We start from the raw sequence: 21,697 nt of genomic DNA, 5'->3' as shown, positions 1-21,697 counted from the left end.
AAAATTAAAGTGCCCTAAGAAGTAATAGTTAAATATTTAAGAATAAAGTCATAGGGGCACCGGGGTGGCTCAGTGGGTTAAGGCCTCTGCCTTTAGCTCCGGTCATGATCTTGGGTTCCTGGGATTGAGCCCCGCATCGGGCTTTCCGCTTAGTGGGGAGCCTGCTTCCCCCTCTCTCTCTGCTTGTCTCTCTGCCTACTTGTGGTTTCTGTCTGTCAAATAAATAAATAAAGTCTTCAAAAAAAAAAAAAGAATAAAGTCACAATATTATTAGTCTATTCAATATTACTCTTCAAAACTTGGGATCTATTAATACATAAAATGCTCTAGAACTTTTATGTTATGAAACCAGTTATCAGACAGTAACTTTTTCTTAGACCTCCTTAATAATTCATTTTATTTCAGAGGAGAGGGACCACTGAAAACTTCCCAGGATTTAATTCATCAACTAGAGGTATGTTTTATTTCCATTTTATGCTACTAATTTAATTCTGGATGTAAAGTGGGTAATAACAGATTTTCTAAATGACTTACCATATTGTGTTTGTATGTTTACCTCTGCACACACATGTATAGAGAAGAGTGAAAAAGCAGAGGGCTTGCAGTAGCATTTCATGAAGTTTTTTGGGGGATATCTGGTGTAAAATTCAAATATTATATAGAATAAAACAGAATGGACTTTGTTGACAGTCAATATGTGCAATAAGTTATAGGTTTTCCAAGTAGGTGGAAATACCCTGTCAGCAGATGCAGTGTCCTGGATACTTTCCTGAATTCCAGGAAGGCTTTTTGGCCTCTTCATTATTGGGTTGGATGAATGATATTGAGTAAATGAGGACAACACATGGGAAAGTATCTGTCATGGGCTTGAGGCAGTTAGAGGGTACTTGGTACAGTTTCCTTCTTTCCTTCCATATTCCTGCTGATATAAGGCATTCAGGGAGGGACAGACACACTCATCCCCACGCCGTGCCCCAGTGTATCTAATGGAACTCCACGTAGGCCCATCTTGAATTCTTCTCCCTCAGTTAGAGGCTTTAGATTGGCGAGTGGGCTGCAAGATTTCTTTCTCTAACTCTCATGTTACTTTGTTTGCTTTTCTAGAACCATGGGCATTCTCCTATTAGAAATGTGTCATTTCTATCATTTTCTCACCTTTAATAGTTTCCTTTGGCATTCCCATATGCCGCCACCAGAGCCTCTTCAGGAAAGGGATTTTACCTTAGGTGGATGATTATCATCAGAGTCAGAAGATTTATAGAAAATATTTTCTTTTTTTTTTTATAAAGTCAACTATAAATGAGCAATTTCCCTTAAAACAGTTGGAATAAATTCTGGATTCACTGTGTTCCGTTTGGCTCATATCCGTTTGAAGTCATACCATACCACAGGGGGTATTTCACTGCAAAGATCCACTAGTCACCTTCCTCCTGTGGGAGTTTATTCATGAAACCGGTGTCTGCTGAATAGTCTACGATGAACATGAAGCGCTTATCAAGTATTTATTGAGCTTCCACCTTGTGTCAGATCCTGGGGGGAAGATCTCCGTGGAGAGAAGAGAACAGAACAAAGCCATTGCTGGCCTGGAGCTTACATTCTAGTGTGAGGAGGTAGGCAGGAGAAATTTAAGTAGGCAATGCCCATATATAAGAATTTAGAGATAAAATCAAGAAAGATAAAGAGAGAGGTGATAGAAGGGTGGCAAGAAAAGACCACTCAAAGGGGGTAAAATTTGGCTAGAGACATTAATGAATGAGAGAGTGAGTTGGATGGATGTCTGGGGGTAGAATATATTAGGTAAACAGAGCAAGTGCCAAGGCCCTGAGATGTTGGGGTAGGCTGGAGGGGTCTGAAGAAAAATAAGGAGGCAAATTCTCTTACTGGAATGGAAAGAGCCAGAAGGAAAGTGGTAAGGTATGACATCTCTGTAGCCATGGGAACAACTTTGACTTTTTTTCTCAGGCATGAGGGAGAACCCATTGACAGGTTGGAGGAGCGGTGGCAGGATCAGACTTAGGTTTTCAAAGGTTTTTGGCTTGACCAGCAGGGTGATGATAGTGCCATTTACTGCACTAGGGAACACTGAGGGAGAACACCAGATTTAGTGGGTGGAAATCAAGCATTTTGTTTTGCTCAAGTAGTATGTAAAAGACCGGTGTCAGGATGGTTCATGAATGGAGAGAGAGACTGGGGAGTCCTCAGCTTTCGGATGGTTGTAAGACCAGGATAGTCCAGGAGATAGACAAGGATCTTGCCCCCGCAGGGTCTGTGGGCCAGAATGGGAGAGATGTAAACAGAAAGTGGTAATGTGAGATGCTGAGGAACGTATGGGTAAGTGAGTCATTCTGTTTGGTTAGAATCTATCTGTAAAACTCATTGATTTCCCTTTTAAAGGATAAGGAAGGGAACAAAGGATTATTTGACCTGGAGATCAGTTCATCCAATGATAGCAAGGTGTTAAGGCTGTTGGATAGAGTGTTAAGGTTAACGCTCAAAGCACTGCCTCCTTCTTCATGTTCTTTATCTGATTCATTACCAAGGCACTTTAGTTTTCTCCACAAACCACCCTCACATTTGCCACTCTCTACTTTTTTATGGCTGCCATCTAAAGTTAAGACTCCTACCCTTTATTCCCCTGGTGTCTCTTACTCTGAAACATTCTGTTATCATTTAAAAATAATCATCCTAAATATTCCTGTCTTATCTGTCCAACCTTATTTCCCACTGTTCTTTGCCATCATCCTGTTCTCCTCACTAAATTGTAAAATGCATGGTGAATACTCAAGAACCGATCTAAATTGGTCCTCTCAGATGGCTGGTTAAGGGATGCGTATGGGTGACAAATTTGAGTGGAAGTAGGAAAGTCCTAACCCTTTGGACCTCATGTTCTACAATTCATCATCCTTGATAGCTGGAGTATTATAAGATGAGCTCCAGATCCTCCCAGAAGCCAAGACATAATTCGTATGGTTAATTTGTGTAGTTAAGTATCATTGGTCTATATGACCTTCCAGAGTAACTGGAGGTTTCCAGGTGTCAGAGGAGCCTCTCCAGGGACTGATTCCGCATCAGGCCTGAGAAGTCTCCTTCTGAAAACAATTCAGCATTTGTGTTTCCTGGGTAGGAGAAAAGCTTCAGGAGTTTCATGTCAAACCTTTTATGTTTAAGTTTTACTTTTAAAATTCATTATAACAATTAGCCATGAGTATATTTCTTATGAACTGTCTGTAAGATCTACATCTAAGCAGTGGTACTTTTCTTTCCCACTAGGTTTTTGCTGAAGAGGGCTTAAAGCTTGCTTCAAGTGTACAGGTTTTCTCAAAACAGGTATAATGCTAGTCTGCCTGCTTAGTCTTGGTGGTGATGTCATGAATACCCACTTGGGGGGGTATATTATTAAGTTATAAGGGTATTTGAGGTTTAAAAGATGGTGTTTGAGTTGTAACTTCCTAAATTATATTTCAGCTGAAAGACGATGACAAGCTTATGCTTCTCCTGGAAATAAACAAGCTAATTCCTTTATGCCACCAGCTCCAGACAGTAACTAAGACACCCTTGCAAAATCAAGTGTTTCTAAAGGTAAAAGGAAGAGTGGGTTATTCAGGGAAACACTTGAGAAACTTAAACTTTCACCCTTATCAGGTTTGCTTCTAGCCCATTTTCCTTCAGAGTCTTATTACCCACAGATGGGCAGTTTACTTCCATTTTTCATGCCTTCATTGCAAGAATCACTTATCATCTGTAATTATAACTGATCTCAGGGAGCAATAGGTTCACCAAATAAATCAGTTTTTTGGACATGATTTATTCCACAACACTGAGCAGCTACCCTTAAATCCTGATGTTGTCCCCTGTCTAACTAGGGCACAAATTCCTTAGAGTAGGGGCTCCTGTTGTCTTAGGGAATTTAGCTTATCCCCACAAAGTAGAGTGCCAGAAGTTGCAGAGTAGGGGGTTTGCTGCCACTATTTGGAGTGTTTTAGGAAGTGTCTAAACAGCTCGAAATAGAACAGGCTGATTTTCCATCCCTTCTTCCTGGGGTTCTGTGAAGTGGGCGGGAGACCTGGGCTGCAGGCCCTGTACTTGTGTTCTGGGGCCTCAAGTCAGCTCATGTGCCCTAATCCATATGCCTTCTGAGATCCTTTAACTTTCTAAATGAAGAAATCTTATCAGGTTAAAATGAAATCAATGAGACAGTCTTTTGAAATACCCATGGTAGAAATTGATTTGCTTGCTTTCTGTCATTATAGGTTGATAAGTGTATTACAAAGACAAGATCCATGATGGCTATTTTAGTCCAACTTCTCTCACTTTGCTATAAACTGCTAAAGAAGGTAAGATAGTTTTTCTGTCTGAAAATCACATTTTAAAAACGAGTTTCCAGAAAAATGCAAAAGAAATAGTTACTATTTAATTGTATAATTTTTATTTTAAAAGTAAAGTAGAAACTAATTGTCTTAACTCTTTCCAGCTTCAGATGGAAAATAACAGCTGGGTCTCAGTTACAAATAAGGACTCCATGGATGGTAAAACTTGAGAAGCTTCTGGGGTCAGATCTCTCGAACAGCATGCAGCAAAGCTGATATTTTTAGAAAGCAAATGATCCTTTATATTTTAAAAAATTCAACAGTTTTATAAGGAAAACAATTATGAAATATCTTGCTTTATTTTCTGATCATGAAACTGATTGTGATGCTTTTTGACAACTAATAAATGCCTTGACAGATGCTATATTCCTAATTGCAGTGTGAATTTTCAGTGGGACATTGCCATTAATGATGTTTTTGAAAAACCAAATATCCTGTCTTAATGACAGTTTAATCCAAAGAAGCTATTTTGAACATGTGCTCATCTTTGGCATAAATACCTTAATTTCCTCTTTTCTCCTTTTATTTAAGCTTATCATCTAGACTGATTTTCAGCAGAAAATATATAGTTGTCTGGGTGAACACAGGGCTTTCCTTAAATCTGTGGGCTCTTCTTCAGTCCCTCTGTCCACCATTGTGACTGGCCTCTTTGCTGTTCTGTCACAGATCCCCTGTGCTAGAAGCACACGTTTGTTCTCTAACAAGCATTGCAGAGCACACGTTTTCTGTTGTGCTGCACGTATCTCAGCAGGGTGGTGGAGCTCACTCCAGGTAGAGTTTCTCCAGGAACTCACTGGGAGATGGCTTTCACTTCTACCATAGCTGGCTGGCCTTGAATGTTAGCTGGAATCCTAAGCCCATCCTACTGGTGTAAAAAAAGTCTTTGAACCATCCTTCTCTATAGTGACTGATAGAATGGAAGATACGGGACAACAATGGAACTAAGATGTTTAAAATAATGCTGAATAATCGTGCATTTTGTATGTGTGCCTTTGGAATGTTTGTTATAAAACAAACATTTCTCATCTTTTTAATTTTAGGGTTTAAAGGTTTTCTCTTTTTGGGGGGGTGGCTGGGGCTTTGATTGAAGAATCTGGTTTGTATGTTCTGCCCTTAAATAGTATAACTTTGTTTTGAGCTCTTGCTAGTGCTTGTATCCCAAAACCGTGAAATTCATTTTAAAATCTGATAGAACAGGTCAGTTGCCAAATGGCAGCGGTTACAGAAGCTTGTCTGAGGATTGGTATGTGGGTCAGCTATCAAATCAATATTCACAAGATCCTGAAGAACCACAGTACTGCCAATTAACTAGTCAATATTTTATTGAAGGAAACTTGAACCTACTGTAAGCCTTCATGAGAAAATGGGATACACTCGGCCTAATGACTTTTATAAAATACTTCTTTTATAAAAATTACCAAGCATGGGCGCCTGGGTGACTCAGTTGGTTAAGTGTGTGCCTTCAGCTCAGGTCATGATCCCAGGGTCCTGGAATCAAGCCCCGCATCGGGCTCTCTGCTTGGTGGTGAGTCTGTTTCTCCCTCTGCCTCTGTGATCTCTCTTGCTTTCAGTCTTTGTAAATAAAGTCTTTAAAAAAAAATTATAGTCTGATTTTTATTCCTGGAAACCAAAATATTCTTTAAAATTATAATAGGAATATGGGAGAATGTGGTATTTCTATTTCTTTTAGTATCTTTAATGTCTTGGTTTTCTGATGTCTTCAGGAATCGTTATACTACACAAAATGGGGATGTGCTGGTTTGTGCTTGTTTCCAGCTCACAGCTCATCAGTGTAGGTGTCTGTAGAGCTACTGCCTGTATTATGTCTGGTGGGTGTATTTAAGGGACTGTCACACTGGCACTCAAGTTACAAGAAGTTTTTTTGAGTCAAAAATAACTTTTAGATTTTATTTACAAAATACTTTAAAATAACTGAAATGAGAATATTCTCTTGTTTAAGTGCAACTAGGGGTAGGGAAGGAATGCCTTATGACTTCAACAGCATAAGAGGATAGAGAACCGAAGGAATATACAGGTAAAGTGATTTCTTCTGTATTAAATTGCATCTTCTGCTTTATTTACACAGATATTTAAATGTACATATGTTGCAGCCTTAACAAAAAAATAACAATTTAAAAAGCCCTTTTATTTGAAATTCAGTGTAAATGAGTAGACAATCTTATAAATCAGTTCCGTTTTCAGTTTAGATGACGTGAAAGTTTTTGTTCCATTCAAAGGCATCTGTATCTGTGGGTTATGGCGTCTTCTCCGTAACTTCCGGGCTGGCTGCCCCGTAGCAAGAGTGTTGAAGCTGAGCAGCTACACTGTATGTGCTGTAATTAGCAGCCTGACAGTGCATCGGAATACTTCCATGCTGGGAAAGCCCTTTGTAGTTTTCAAAGCCTTTTCCTGTTTCCCTCATTTAAGAAGCCACAGTGTTACACTGGACTTCGACAGTGTTACACTGGACTTCGTTTCAGAGAGAAAGTCCACCTGAACTGCACAAGGAGTGGACAAGTATCCTCTGCCTCTCCCCTGCGACCTAAGGGGAGAAGAGCTGGGGCAGCAGAAGTGGCACTGCCTTTTTGGTGGCGTCACTTGGAAGCAGATAGGGTAAAAAAAGACCTGATTTTTTTTTTAAACTTCAAACTGAGGGAAAATTGAGGCAAAAACGATAACCATGCCGTAACATTCAAACCGAAGCACGTCAAAATGTAGTATTTACCAGTGGATTACAGGATGATGGGTAAATTATTTTTACTTTGCTACCTAAAACTTTTCTGTCTTGTCCAAAGTTTCCTCAAAGTGCTTTGTTTTTAATCAAAAACATCCTTTGCTTGCCAGTTTTAGAAAAGCAAAAGAACAGAGTGGGTATGTGGGCAGGGAGGATCTGGGAGGCCGAGGACAAAATGGGAACCAAGTCTTGTTATGCAAGACGAAGAGGGGAAACTAGGTGAAGCGGGACAATAGTGCCTCTCTGAAGACGGTGGGCGTGACGCAGGCGTCCCTTGTGCTGGTTCTTCTCTAGCGCACGGATCGCAGAGGCAGGGAGGGGGAAGCACGCCGTGGTACTCGTTCCCCGTGGGAGTCCTCATGATGTGGCTGTCGTGGCATTCGTGCGCTTCACCAGGACCTCTTCATACTGTTTCTGTGTCAGTAACCCTTCCGTTATGCTTTTACTTTCTTCAAATTTGGGCAACACAACCGCAATGTAGCCTTCGGTGGATGGCTGGGGAGGAAGTAGAATATTTAGTACTGTCAAAAGTGTAAAGTCAGATAAAGAGTACGTACATGGGATCATACTCTCTTCTGCCTCCTTTACCTTCTCTTGAAGAATAGATGGCTTATGGAGAATGTTTTCATTCACTTCCATCAACCGTCCTCGAACACAGCTATTAAAAAAAAAAAAAAGTTGTTTTGAAGAAAAATACTACCCCTTTGTTTCTCCTAAATTGTGATTAAAAAGTAACTCACCTAGATACGGTGTATTCTTCTCCATCGGAGCAGTAAATTTTACACAGAGGTGCAAGCTCTGTCAGAAACTGCGCCCCCTGATAATGAAAGGGAAGAAGTAATTAAGTGATGCATATGTTCACTTTCCTTTGAAAGGCAGGCCTCGGTGTGGTAAGAGAATATACTCCTGGAACTGGTGTTTTAAATAAAAATGACTTAAGTACAGAAAAACCACTTATTCAAACATTTATGTAAGTGCCTGCTATGGGCCAGGTACCATCAAAGGCTGGGGCGGGGGGAAGAGCAGACTAAGATGTATAACAGGTGGTTTAATTAAAGATTAAGAATATATTTTATCGGGGCACCTGGGTGGCTCAGTGGGTTAAGCCTCTGCCTTCAGCTCAGGTCAGATTTCAGCGTCCTGGGATCGAGCCCTACATCGGGATCTCTGCTAGGCAGGGAGCCTGCTTCCCCCTCTCTCTCTGCCTGCCTCTCTGCCTACTTGTGATCACTCTCTCTCTCTGTCAAATAAATAAATAAAACCTTAAAAAAAAAAGAATATATTTTATCAACGTTAAATGAGAAAGCTACACATGACCAGATATAAAGATTTCAGAAATGTAGGAAAATCTATTAAGCAATAATAGAAGATTCAACAAGACGGTACCAAAGAATAGTATACAAATTTACTTTCATTAAGATTCATAACTTATTTTTACATTAGAACTTACGAGATAAAGGAACTTCTTTTTTTTTTTTTTAAAGATTTTATTTATTTATTTGACAGACAGATCACAAGTAGGCAGAGAGGCAGGCAGAGAGAGAGGAGGAAGCAGGCTCCCCGCTGAGCAGAGAGCCCGATGCGGGGCTCGATCCCAGGACCCTGAGATCATGACCTGAGCTGAAGGCAGAGGCTTTAACCCACTAAGCCACCCAGGTGCCCCAAGGAACTTCTTTATCAGGGTCAATCACTAACATTTTTTGAAGCAGTGATATTTTTCTAATTAAAAAGAATGCACTTTGAGGACAATTAGGAAAATACAGGAAGTTTTAAATAGCAAACAAGAATAGTTTACCCATTACCCTTATAATCCAGAAGCAAATACTACATTTTAACACTCCTCTGTTTGAACTCGATGGCATGACTGTTTCATGTACTCCCCTGTATCCATGTACTTGGTGAGGTTCTGACAAATACCTACAAGGAAGCTCACGGGAAACCGATGCACACATGTCTGTTGCTCACTTTTTTCCCCAGAAATTTTCCTATATTAACATGGGTATTTGAGGTCAAGATGTTATTCTCTATGAACGCTTTACCACTCGAAATATTATTTTTTTCCTCTCTTTTTTAAAAAGATTTTATTTATTCATTTGAGAGAGAGAGGCAGAGAGAGAACTTGTAAGTGGGGTGGGGGTGGGAAGAGCAGCAGAAGAGGAGGAAGGAGAGGGACAAGCAGACTTCAAGCTCTTTGCAGAGCCAGACATGGGGCCTGATCCCAAGACCGCGAGATCATGACCTGAGCTGAAACCGAGAGTCAGATGCTCAACCAACTAAGCCACCCAGGCGGCCTCCACACTCAAAACATTACACAGCATACAAATGCTACCACAGTGGCTTCAATCGTCTGCATATGGGTACTTCATTTCAAAATACTTAGTGTAACTCCTCACTTTGGGGAAGAGCGGCTGGGGATTTGTCCCAAAGGGTCTATGTGTCACTGGGTCTACGTTAAAAGAGCAGAAGTGTTTTGACCTTTTTTTTTCACCTCCCTTGGGAGAATAAATGATTGGCAGTGCTGAGAATCAAAAGTTATCTGTAGTGGGTTCCACATGCAGGTTCTTCTCTATTCTCCGGCAGTAACAACAGTGATAGTATTTTGGAGAAAGATTTTTTTTTTTTTAAATATTTTATTTATTTTTTCGACAGAAAGAGATCACAAGTAGGCAGAGAGGCAGGCAGAGAGAGAGAGGAGGAAGCAGGCTCCCTGCCAAGGAGAGAGCCTGATGTGGGGCTCGATCCCAGGACTCTGGGATCATGACCTGAGCTGAAGGCAGAGGCTTTAACCCTCTGAGCCACCCAGGGGCCCCTTTGGAGAAAGATTTATCACAGGAACTTCACAAACACTGTTATACTTGTAGTTTGTAGACTTTCTTTTTTTCTTTTTCTTTCTTTTTTTTTTTTTTTTTAAGAGAGAAGCTGGGTTTTGAGGGAGGAATGGAAGGGAGTGGGTAGGACAGAGAGAGAGAGGATCTCAAGCAGGCTCCATGCTCAGCACTAGTCCATTGCAGAGCTCGATCTCACAACCCTGAGATTACGACCTGAGCCAAAACCAAGACTGGGATGCTCAACTGACTGAGGCACCCAGGTGCTCCTAGAGACTTTACCTTTTAAGAAAGGTTCATGCTTTTCTAAGTTCACGTGTTTCCTGAGCAAGGAAAAATTAATTGTAAGGTACATTATTAGGGGAATTTCAAACCTACAAAGGGGAGAATAAACAAGGGTCTCCTACAATAGTGAGGGTAGTTAGCAGAAACTCTTAGTATCACGTCAGAAAATGAAGGACCTACATCATCCACTGAAATCTTTTCCAGTGAGTATGTGGGGAGTCTTCAGTATGTTACTGAACTGTCTTTGGTGTGATCCTCTAATAAAATGTGTCCATCCTGCCGAAAGTTGTAGAGGGTAGCGATAATATCCTGTACAATGCAGCACCATGTGCAGGTACAGGGTGTGGTTAGGTATGTATCAAATTGGCAACAATTAAAGAATGGAAAATGGTAAGGATTAAATACTGTATTTTTTTCAGACAGATTTTTTTCACTACCTGAGGATGTATTTTTTTTTAGTTTACATTTGAAAATACATGGTAAAGAACAGTTGGTCACCTAAATTTTATAAAATTCAGGATACTGGTTTAATAGAAGAGACAAAATATCTTGTTACATTGGTATGAAAGCTGTCCTTTCAAAAGCTCGCCTTCCTCATCCTCCACCCTGGGAATGATAGGAATGGCAGTACAGAACTGAAAGTATGACAAATCCTGTACCTCCTGAAATACCTCATTTTTTGGTCTAAGAATTTCTTTATGGTGTTTTTTTTTTTAAAGATTTTATTTATTTATTTATTTATTTGAGAGACATGGAGAACATGGGCAGCAGGGAGAGGGAGAAGCAGCTTCCCTGCTGAGCTGGGAACCTGAAATGGGGCTCAATCCTAGCACCCCAGGATCAGGACCTGAACCGAAGGCAGATGTTTAACCTACTGAGTCACCCAGGGGCCCTTAGGGTTAAAGTATTCTTTTTTTTTTTTTTTTTTTTTTTAAGATTTTATTTATTCATTTGACAGATCACAAGTAGGCAGAGAGGCAGGCAGAGAGAGAGGAGGAAGCAGGCCCCCTAGTGAGCAGAGAGCCCGATGCGGGGCTCGATCCCAGGACCCTGGGATCATGACCTGAGCCGAAGGCAGAGGCTAGGGTTAAAGTATTCTTAAAATCACATCAGAGGTGCCTGAGTGGCACAGTCAGTTAAGTGTCCAACTCTTGGTTTCAGCTCAGGTTGTGATCTCAGGGTCATGATGAGATCAAGCCCCATCAGGCTCTGTGCTTAGCACGGAGTCTGCCTGAGATTTTTCTCTCTCTCCCTCTGCCCTCCTGCTTGTGGTTTTTCTCTAAAAGAAATAAATCTTTTTTAAAAAATCAGCATATCAAACTGTCAGGGAAGTATGCTGAGCATGTATCACTGGATTGTAAGACTGACTAGATCTATCGTTCCTAAGACACTGAAGATTTAAGTAGAGAAAGACAGGAACATACCCGCTTAAATTTCCCAGAGACCTTGTTCTGAAGTCGGCTACAGTTGGTACTGATTTGATAGGAGATGCTTTTAATTATCTTTCCACTTTGAAGAACTGGATGAGATTCTGCCAATGTGATGACACATATTCTATAAGGATCAAAAACGTGAGGCTGTGTTATTGGTACAATTCTTCTGCATACCACACAGGACTCCTACTGGTACAAGAATACATGAACTGACATTTGTTTAGTTAAACTATCATTTTGCCGCATTTTCCTCTGGCTACTGCTGGAGCTTAACTGCAGAAGGGAATGCAATAATAAAAGAGAAAATGAGACTGAATTTCCTTCCCAGAAAAAGGAAGAGCACTAGAAGTCTTTAGGCAGAACTGAGGTAGAAGAGAGAGAAGTAAGGCATCCCTGTATGTCTGGGATACTACCTGTGCCTCTACCCTACTCCCTTCTGTGAGCCCTGGCAATTCTCTGGGGTTGCCTAACCCCAGGCTGGTTACTTCTACTAGGGGCTGACTGAGGGTGTGGTTCTCCATTTGGATGTTTGGGTAATCAAGTTTGTTGCACTCAAAGACTCACTTTTGTCAGCCAAACTCCTGTAATAAATGCCATTTCAACACAATGGAAGATAGTCATTTAATAAGTATTTGTTTAATCCAAGACAATAGCAGGCTATGAAACCAGAAACTTAAAAAAAAATAATTTAAAATTCCCAATTTGCTTACCGGTTGGAGTGCTGTAGTATACAGTGGTCCTCACAGGGTTTGCCTTTGACATCTAGAAGAATGAATGAGTCTGTTGGTTGTTGGGTCAATATTTACTGCCACTGTGTGGTATTTTCTTTGGTTTGTAGAGATAATTATGGAGACTGAACACACGCTAATCATTGGTATTCTTTCATTACTTAAAAACATATACATAAAGGCTTCCTTTTTTGTAAGGTATTTAAAGAGATCTGGCCCAGATGGAATCTGTCATTCAATATTAGATGATGATTTATTCTTTACTCCATCTTGTTTCATCCTCACTTTAAAATGAGTACACTCATTGTTTCTATTAGAAAAAGTGCCATTAGCAATACATTCTTTATATAATACAGAAGCATATGTTTTATGGGTCAATTTTAGAGTGACCAACTCTTCCGGTTGACCCAGGACTGTTTTGATGTTGGCTCTGAAAGTCTCAGATTCTAGGAAATCCCTCAGTTTTGGACAAACTCGACGGTCAGTCACCCTAAATTTGGCTAAAACATTGTATGCCAAAATATTTTAAAAGATAAGTACACCTATTATCCCTGAATGAAAGGGTGCAAGTAGGGGTTAGAGAAGGGTCCTCAACGATGCTCCCACCACTGATATTTACTGGGTACACAAGCAGGACAACACGGTTATCTCCTTCTACTTCCAAGTGACAAGTATACGACACTATCCACTTTGAGTAAAACTGTTAGATTCTGCTTTCTAAATGCCTCCATTCTAACCCAGTTCTCCTCTCCGTCTCTGCCTCTAGCACAGTTTCGAGGACTGAACCCGTCAAATCCGTGCAGGCACTCAGGGCGATTGCAATCCACCTTCCTGGGGGTTGGTGCCTCGCCTTAGACTATCTTCCCGCAAGCGACCCACCCTTGAACTCGCACTGCGACGCCAGCCCCTGAGTGCACCCGGCTGTACTGCAGGCCTCCACGGCTTTGCAACTGCCATTCCCTCCGCCTAGAAGGGAACAGAGACAGCCAATTCCTTCTGACATGGGGAGGAAGCTCCGGGAAAACGCGCGTGACTCATGATCTGTCATCACTGTCCCTACAGCATCAGGTCAATGCGGCCGAACAGAAGCCGACATCATTCCCCACTTACCGGCTTTGTACCAGCGAGTGAAGTAACGATCCACGAGCGACGGCACAGTAGCTTCCGCGGCCGCGGGCTCGGTGGCCATGGCGACCGCGGGTGCCCCTACCCCGCCCTATGGTACCCGAGCACTTCCTCGGAGCAGGCCCGGGAGGTGGACGTACTTCCGGCGCGCGGCCCGCGGCCCGCGGCGTGCGCACGCGCGCTGCTCCTAGTTCCGTGGACTCCGCCACCGGAGCTTCTTAGCACTGGGTTTCGGAGTCCGACGTCAAATTGGGTATCGAATACTATAGGCTTGGAGGGAGGCTGGAGGGACAGGGGCGGAGTGGCCGCGCCGCTCCCCACCTTTAACTTGCCGGGACTCTGGAGAAGACCGGCCGCGTCCCCTGCGCCTCGTGACGTCACTCCCGCGCCGCTGGGAGCGTGTTCCACCTGGTTCCCTGGATCTGAGCGGTCTAGCGGATTTCCCCTCAGCCCAGCTTCGACCACTACTCCCCGTGGTCGAGCTACAGGGCGACCCCGTGCGTGTCCTAAAAGCTGGAGAGTCGCGGACGGAGAGAGGCGTGTGTGCAGCCTCGCGCGGGCTCTGGAAGGCCCGCTCTGCGTGGCGGGTGAGGCGAGGGTGGACGCACCGCTGTCTGCGGGTCCTCGGAGCTCGTCGCAGGTGAGCGTTCGAACGACTCCCTCGGGGTGGAGGGCACGGAATCAGGCGTGTGCTCGGAATGTCCTAATGGGACCCTTGAACGTGCAGCCTCTGCCTGCTGCAGGAGGCCCCGGAGTGGAGTGCGGCATGACTGCTTCTGCCCTTGAACCTTAAGTTCTCTTTCTGCAGACATGCCAACTGCTCCCTCCGGGGGCTCTGCGCTGCATGCTGGGGACGACGTGTTGCTCCCCTGGCTGCACATTTACCCAGCCTCTGAATTCTTTGCAGGAGTGGACAGTACCGCGGAATCAGTTAATGGGCGGCTGCTATTAGTGGATTGGATGAGAGTTCCGCGCTGCTGCTCTCATCTACGACTTTTTTTCGTGGAGATGCCTGCTTTGCTTCTCCATCTCTATGGTCCTCTCTCGGTGTAGGAGACCTCCATGTAGGCAGTGACAGAGTCCTCTCTTGTCTTCAGATCCTAGTACTCACCAAGTGCTCCGTAGATGTTTCATGTGGCCCACAAACCGGGTCGTAGGATCGATGAGACATTGCAAAGGATTGAAAATGCGTATTGACAACCAGGGAACTAACCAGGGAATGAATAGTTTAATATGAAATGTGAGCAAAAAGAAGCGAAAGACCGTTTTCAGCTTGGGGGGGCAGGGAGAGTAGAAGAAATGCCATGTCCTCAAATAGAAACTCAAATGAATAGAGAATAGCAGTACTTCGTTTTCCAGGTGGTATTTGATGTGCTGGTGAGACATTCTTGAGATAACAATAGGAGGTTGAGAATGTGGGTTAATATATTGTTCACTTTGAGAAGGGTTGGGGCTAGACATGTAGATCTAATCAGCATATCCGTGAGCTGTACCTGTAGTCGTGGGCATGATAATTGGCCAAGAGCTGAGAGAAGGGAGGAGCAGGGTGGAGGAGTTGCAAGAAATTTCAGAGAGGATACAGACTTGATCTGTGTTATGAAGAGATCTATGGCACAATTAAGGGCTGGGAATAGAGTAATGGAAGGTGAGAGAGTTGGGCATTGCAGAATGAAAAGAAAGGGTACTAATAATGTCCTGCGGGAGGGTGGAGCATACGAATTCCTTAGACTTGAAAAGGAGTAAGGACACTTCTGAGAAGATAAGGGAATGAGTATGTAGGTGTGAAAAGTTAGAGAAGTTCCTTTTGAGCTTAGAAGGGTTGGGATGGGGGAAATGGATGATGAGCTCACCTTTGTTAGTGATTTTGGGGGCTCTGTGACTTGAGAACTCCAGTTGTTCGCTGTTTCGGTTAGTCAGGGTCCAATCAGGAAAGTAGAAATCACACAAAATTTCAACAGAATTTAATATGAAGAATTAGTTAAGTTGCTATTAGGGAAATAAAAGAAAGGGAGCAATGAAGTAGTGTAAAGGGTAAACTGATGGAAGTAGCTGTAGCACTTAGCTTAATGTTTGGGTTTGAAACAAGGGAAGATGGAGTTATCATGACCTAATCTTGGAGGAGAGGCACCATTAAGTGTGGGACTCAGACTTCTGGTGTTGATGACTCTGGAATTCAGAGGAGGAGTCCCGCGTTCTGGATTTCAGTGTCTGGAGAGAGACTGCCTGGTTAGTGCTTGTATCTGTTGGGGGTGAGGTTGATGAGCTTGGTCCTGGGAGTACTAGGAACTGGGACCACAGGCCCCTTCAATAATGGAGGCTCATTGCTGGGATGACAGTGACCAGCCCAGCAAGATAACAGGAAAGAGAAAGTCCTCAGCTCCTTCTGTCTTTATCCTCCAAATTCTTACCCTGGGGCCCTTGGACCTTAGGGCTCCAGATTGTTGGTTAATGGAATCCAAGTTCACAGCAAGGGGTATGAGGACATTTTGATGATCTGATAATGGGAACAGTAATAGCATGGTTATTATTAGATAAACGAGCATGAAGACAGGAGACTCTACACATTGGATCCCAGTTGCTTGTCTGTTCTCTTTTCTTACTCTTTTGTTACTTGCTTATTCATGTCTAACCAGCAGTCTCTCATCGCGAATCTACCCATCCTTTCAGATCTGTGTCACTGGTCGTGTGTATATGTAAAGATGAAAGGTGATTTTAATTTCTTTAAAAACCCAAGTTTTCTACATAGAATTAGGTCTAAATTAAAAACCTGCATGGTGTAATACAGGTTCAGACAGTTTCCCGAAGTTCTTGAATGTGAGTGTCACCAAAGCTTACAAAACCATTGTTGGTCTTGATTTTCTTCTTTACTCCCACCATGTATCGTCTTGCCTTCTTCTTAACATACATTACATGTACTTATTTTATATTACACTTAAAATTATGTGCAGTCAGGGGCACCTGGGTGGCTCAGTGGGTTAAGCCGCTGCCTTCAGCTCGGGTCGTGATCTCAGGGTCCTGGGATCGAGCCCCGCATCGGGCTCTCTGCTCAGCGGGGAGCCTGCTTCCTCCTCTCTCTCTGCCTGCCTCTCTGCCTGCTTGTGATCTCTCTCTGTCAAATAAATAAATAAAAAATCTTAAAAAAAAATTATGTGCAGTGGTAGGATAAGGATTAACTCATTATAACTCACTCTATTCTTACACTGTCATATGTATGAAATGCAAAATGAGAGAATTCACCTTGGATGAAGGTGATAATAGGGGCATTCTGTTCTATATATTTGCCACTCCTACCATAAGTTAGGGACTTCTAGTTAATAAACTTTAAAGGGATCTGAGTACAAATACCCAGCGTGTTAACATTAGTTTTTTTTTTCTCTTCGCTAACATTGTCATTAAAGCAAGTCTGATTTGGCCAGACCAAAGTAGGTTTCCTATTTATCATCCTTTTTCACCTTTTCTATTATACTGGTAAAAACTAGGCCAGGAAAGCAGAATTATGTGAAGTAGTTTTATCAAGTCATCAGGCTCTTTAGATGTTAGTCATCATTTTGAAGTAAACTGCTATAATTTCATAGTATATTTTCTCCCTGAGAATAATAAATACTTTTATTTCTATCTTTAATTTCAGCATTATTTTTTATTTATTATTATTTATTTACTTTTCTTTTTTTAAAAGATTTTATTTATTCATTTGACAGATAGAGATCACAAGCAGGCAGAGAGGCAGGCAGAGAGAGAGGGGGAAGCAGGCTCCCCGCTGAGCAGAGAGCCCGATGCGGGGCTCGATCCCAGGACCCTGGGATCATGACCTGAGTTGAAGGCAGAGGCTTTAACCCACTAAGCCACCCAGGCGCCCCTCAGCATTATTTTTTAGTATATGTGCTGCCAAAGCGAGCACTAGCATTATTTTTTAAACGAACATATAAAGCCAGTTTACGAATTTATCTGGTGATATTAAAGCCATTTTATTCTAGATTTTCTTTAACTGGCAGTATAGATATATATATGTATGTATATGTATATATATTATGATTTATAAATCTTTCAGGTTATAAAGATATTTTTACATGCAAAAGTGAAATGTTTTCCTATTTATTGGATCTTTTCAACTTTGCTGAGAAATAACTGATGTTAAATCTTTTTGAAGGAAAAAATTGTGAAGTTGAGGATCTTTCCTCTCCCATAGATTAGGAACGTAAAGTAGATTTCAGAACCTCAGTTTGTAGAGCATAGATAAACACCCTGAGTCGGTGAGGTTGCTAGCATGCATCCCTATGTGGGTTCAGATTAGGTCTGTTTATTTTTTTCCTTGGTTATTCTAACTACCACATCCCTGCCCCTGAACTATTTTGCTTCTCTGAGTGTCATTTATCACTAGTAGGCTTTTCCTTTCTCTCAGAGTAATCCTTCATCAAGAGGTATTTGTTCTTTTCTTTCAGGCATTGCTTCATCATGAGAAATCTAAAGTTATTTCGGACTCTGGAGTTCAGGGATATTCAGGCTCCGGGGAAACCTCAGTGCTTCTCTCTCCGAACTGAACAGAGGACGGTGCTCATTGGCTCAGACATTGGACTGATAGAAGTAGACCCTGTCACAAGAGAAGTAAGTTAGTGATGGAGAATGCTAACGCTTACAGGACCCTCAACTTACCTTTTTCCAAACCTTCCCCTAGGTAGTCTTTAGTTTAAATCTTACTGAATTCATATTCTCCTAAATGAACATTCCCTTTGCTTTATATTGGTGTCATATTAGATATTACTTAAATAGTAACCTACTCTTAACTCTACTTCTGTTTGAAATGTAAGTTGACAAGATCCTGACTTTGTATTTTGTTTGGGTGCTCTACTTTTTACTTTTCCATCATGTAAGTAACAGTGAATCTCAACAGGGAATGCAAATGAAAATTGTAGAGGTTTTTAAAATTGTGTTTCACCCTCCATCCTGTGCCAACTAAATCAGAATCTTCACTGCCGGATCCTGAGTGTGTAGTGTATGTATATATATGTGTGTACATACTTATATTTACATGTATGCTTATATATGTACATGTGTATATATCTGTACACATACTTAAAAAATCTTTGAGTTGATTCTGAGATCTTCCTTTAATTATATATTTTGCTACTAATGTATTTTAGGTGATTACATCCTTAATTCTTTTACCCCATACTATAGAAATTTTAGAAAACGATAGTTTTTGTTTTTTTTAAAGATTTTTAGAATTTGTTTGATAGACAGAGATCACAATTAGTCAGAGAGGCAGGCAGAGAGAGAGGAGGAAGCAGGCTCCCCGCTGAGCAGAGAGCCCGATTCGGGGCTCGATCCCAGGACCCTGAGACCATGACCTGAGCCGAAGGCAGAGGCTTTAACCCACTGAGCCACCCAGGTGCCCCAAGAAAACCATAGTTTTTAACTTCATGTTTTATTGGGCTTTTTTTTTTGAGACCATGCTTCTTGCTTTTGTTTAGTGCTTGCTTAGCAAAAAGGTCTGATTAGCTATATATATATATATTTTTTTTTTTTTTATTAAAAATAGTAGTGTTGCGCTATTTCTGAAATGAAAGTTTGGATTTTAATCTAGAAAAAAAATTGAAAGCTTTTATATTAGGAAGGAAGCATTAATTTTTGTTTTTTGGAAATGTTCTTGCAAATAGACTGGCCTAATTTACTTATGTATTCGTTTTGGTGGAAGGTGAAAAATGAAATTTCTTTAGTGGCTGAAGGCTTTCTTCCAGAGGATGGAAGTGGCTGCATTGTTGGTATTCAGGACTTGCAGGAGCAGGAGTCTGTGTGTGTGGCCACCGCCTCCGGAGATGTCATACTCTGCAATCTCAGGACGTGCCAGGTAAGTGGAGCAGAGTCCAGTGAGGAGGAACTCTCAAGCAGCCTCACACAAGTCGTGTGTTTTCTGTAGAAGCTTAAAAAAATCTGGGGCTAATGCTTAAGTATTACATTTAGGCATTTTGCAAATTAGAGCCTTTCCGTGATGTATTTCTTCACAAAAAGTTGTTGGCATGGCTTTGGCTGTTTTTCAAAAACTCTCCTTTGTCTGCTGATGCAGCTGGAATGTGTTGGGAGTGTAGCCAGTGGTATCTCTGTCATGAGTTGGAGTCCTGACCAAGAGCTGGTGCTTCTCGCTACAGGTAGGCTTGTCACTATCTCTGACTGTGACTTTTATAAAACATGACTCCCAATATCTTAGAGGCTTATGTTTTGCAGGGTTTATTAAAAAAAACTTTGAACAGTGATACCAGCATTGTAATTAGAGGGAATGTGTTCTTTTTGACTTAAGTTTCACCTCTTAATACATTGTTTTATTTTTTTATTTTTTTATTTTTTTTTAAGATTTTATTTATTTATTTGACAGACAGGGATCACAAGTAGACAGAGAGGCAGGCAGAGAGAGGGAAGCAGGCTCCCTGCTGAGCAGAGAGCCCGATGCGGGGCTCGATCCCAGGACCCTGAGATCATGACCTGAGCCGAAGGCAGCGGCTTAACCCACTGAGCCACCCAAGCGCCCAATACATTGTTTTAAGAAGTTATTTCATATTACTTTTTCAATTTTTGGAAATGGGAAACAAAGTTGTAGAAGTTGGAGAATCTACAAGCTCCACAGTTGTAGTTAAAAATGTTAACAATATTTAACCTACCCAAGAGGAAGAGTCACTATAAACCTATTCTAAAGACTGCTCTTATAGCTCTTTTAGGAGCTCTCATGAGCTCTTAAAAATTGCTTTTTTTCCTTTAAGTCTTTTCATTCCAGATGAGTTTCTGTAAGTTGGGTCCCCCCCTGATGAGGTGTGCGTTGGAAGAGATACCTTGGTGAAGTGTTGAAGTTAGTAGAGGAGGCCTAGGTAGACTTTTATGTTAGCTCTCCATACATAAATGACTGAGGATAAGCACCAAGTAACTTAGCTGGTCAAAGATTTTTTTTTCTTTTTTCAAGTGAGAGTCAAAATATTTAGAACGAATTATATATTCCCTATTCTGACTCTAAACTCCTCCACTCCAGTTCTGTAACTTCCAGTGTTGGCAGTTACGTACAAAATGCCAAATTTGTTTCATGAAAACAAAATCGTTCTTGTTTGTGCCTATCCAAGGTCAACAGACCCTAATTATGATGACAAAAGACTTTGAACCAATCATGGAACAGCAGATCCACCAGGATGATTTTGGTGAAAGTAAGTATAACTTTGTTCGAAACATTTTGTGATCTGAAGTTCCTCTCAGGTTTGATCATTTTCTTGTACATTAATAGCCATATCGTAAACCCAAAAAATTATGAAACGTGAGGCCTTGTGCATTAAATGTCTGAGAAGCCCATTCCTTTAGCCTGTTCCAGATTGTAAGAGGCTGGTGCCTCTCCAAGTCTGAGAGTTCACTTTGCCAGGAACCTGGGGAACAGAAATCTGCTTAATGGTACCTGCATAGTTGTTGCCCAGTGCTCAGGACAGGCTTAGGCTGGGCCTTCAACGAAAGGAACTGTGCTAGCTAAAATAAAGAGAGCATTTCTGGGGTACAGTTTTGGGGCAAAAACAAGAGAAGTGGGATAGAAGGCTGATTTTTAGTTCTTGCTGATTAGACCTGACACTACATTTTCCTGGGAACCATCAGATTGTTATCTTGCTAATATGTAGCTGAGGTGATTTGGGCCTTGAATCTGTGGTACTATTGAAAGGGGAGAAGGGGGCAGGGGTTTATTGTATGTAAGAAGCTCTGACCAACATGAGGGCACCGGATAGATGGTCTGATTGGAGAAAGGGAAGAGGGGAGAAGGGATTTTACTTTTGTTGATTCCTGACCTTATGCCTTCTTGTTCTACCAACTCTAAGAAATCACTTAGAAAATTGTTACTCATTTATGCATCCAAAAATAATTTATTCAGAAATGATTTTTGAGTAGGTACTATGAACACAGCAGTGTGTTTGGTGCTGTGGATAATTCAGGTCTTCCTTTGAGGAATCCCATAATAGCATGATGTGCAGGTATTAGGGTAGCATGAGGGGAGGAAGGGAGCAGTGGAGAGGGAAGACTTCCCAGAGGAGGCTGGAGTGAACTGAGTCTTGGCCGGGCCGAAGTTGCGTTGGGTTGGTGAGAGTTGAGGGTGGAGAGGAGTGGTCTAAGCAATGGGTTAGTCCATTTCAAGGCACATATGCTTCCTAGGTGAGTCATGGCTTGTTGAGGCAGCTGTGAGTACTTC

General features: G+C 41.8%; 3 protein-coding genes across 5 annotated transcripts in view; 2 read left to right on the top strand and 1 right to left on the bottom strand.

Annotated features, from left to right (window-relative positions):
• LOC111146285 (catenin alpha like 1) overlaps positions 1-4,733 on the top strand; it is a 63,069-nt gene extending 58,336 nt beyond the window's left edge. The window contains exons 15-19 of one of the 3 annotated variants that reach the window (XM_022501771.1): positions 406-454; positions 3,271-3,327; positions 3,466-3,579; positions 4,251-4,334; positions 4,472-4,733. In XM_022501771.1, coding sequence (XP_022357479.1) covers positions 406-454; positions 3,271-3,327; positions 3,466-3,579; positions 4,251-4,334; positions 4,472-4,537 — 370 coding nt within the window. In that variant the 3' untranslated portion in view covers positions 4,538-4,733. The remainder of the gene's footprint in view (positions 1-405; positions 455-3,270; positions 3,328-3,465; positions 3,580-4,250; positions 4,335-4,471) is intronic. The other 2 variants (XM_022501772.1, XM_022501773.1) reach the window with 2 other exon arrangements.
• Positions 4,734-6,297: 1,564 nt separating this feature from the next.
• On the bottom strand, positions 6,298-13,626 carry LOC111146055 (family with sequence similarity 206 member A). The gene is made up of 6 exons (XM_022501432.1): positions 13,483-13,626; positions 12,355-12,406; positions 11,636-11,765; positions 7,842-7,918; positions 7,690-7,759; positions 6,298-7,596 (listed from the first exon to the last, which is right to left on the bottom strand). Exons 1-6 carry the CDS (start codon positions 13,559-13,561, stop codon positions 7,459-7,461), a joined length of 546 nt encoding a protein of 181 aa, XP_022357140.1. The 5' UTR covers positions 13,562-13,626; the 3' UTR covers positions 6,298-7,458.
• Positions 13,627-13,791: 165 nt separating this feature from the next.
• LOC111146021 (elongator complex protein 1) overlaps positions 13,792-21,697 on the top strand; it is a 64,060-nt gene continuing 56,154 nt past the window's right edge. The window contains exons 1-5 of the mRNA XM_022501387.1: positions 13,792-14,137; positions 17,937-18,099; positions 19,190-19,342; positions 19,559-19,640; positions 20,598-20,678. Coding sequence (XP_022357095.1) covers positions 17,950-18,099; positions 19,190-19,342; positions 19,559-19,640; positions 20,598-20,678 — 466 coding nt within the window. The 5' untranslated portion in view covers positions 13,792-14,137; positions 17,937-17,949. The remainder of the gene's footprint in view (positions 14,138-17,936; positions 18,100-19,189; positions 19,343-19,558; positions 19,641-20,597; positions 20,679-21,697) is intronic.

This window comes from Enhydra lutris, unplaced genomic scaffold (genome assembly GCF_002288905.1).
Source record: "Enhydra lutris kenyoni isolate GAN:26980312 unplaced genomic scaffold, ASM228890v2 scaffoldscaffold13, whole genome shotgun sequence".
Lineage (NCBI taxonomy): Eukaryota > Metazoa > Chordata > Mammalia > Carnivora > Mustelidae > Enhydra > Enhydra lutris.
This window is presented reverse-complemented; position numbering and strand designations above follow the sequence as displayed.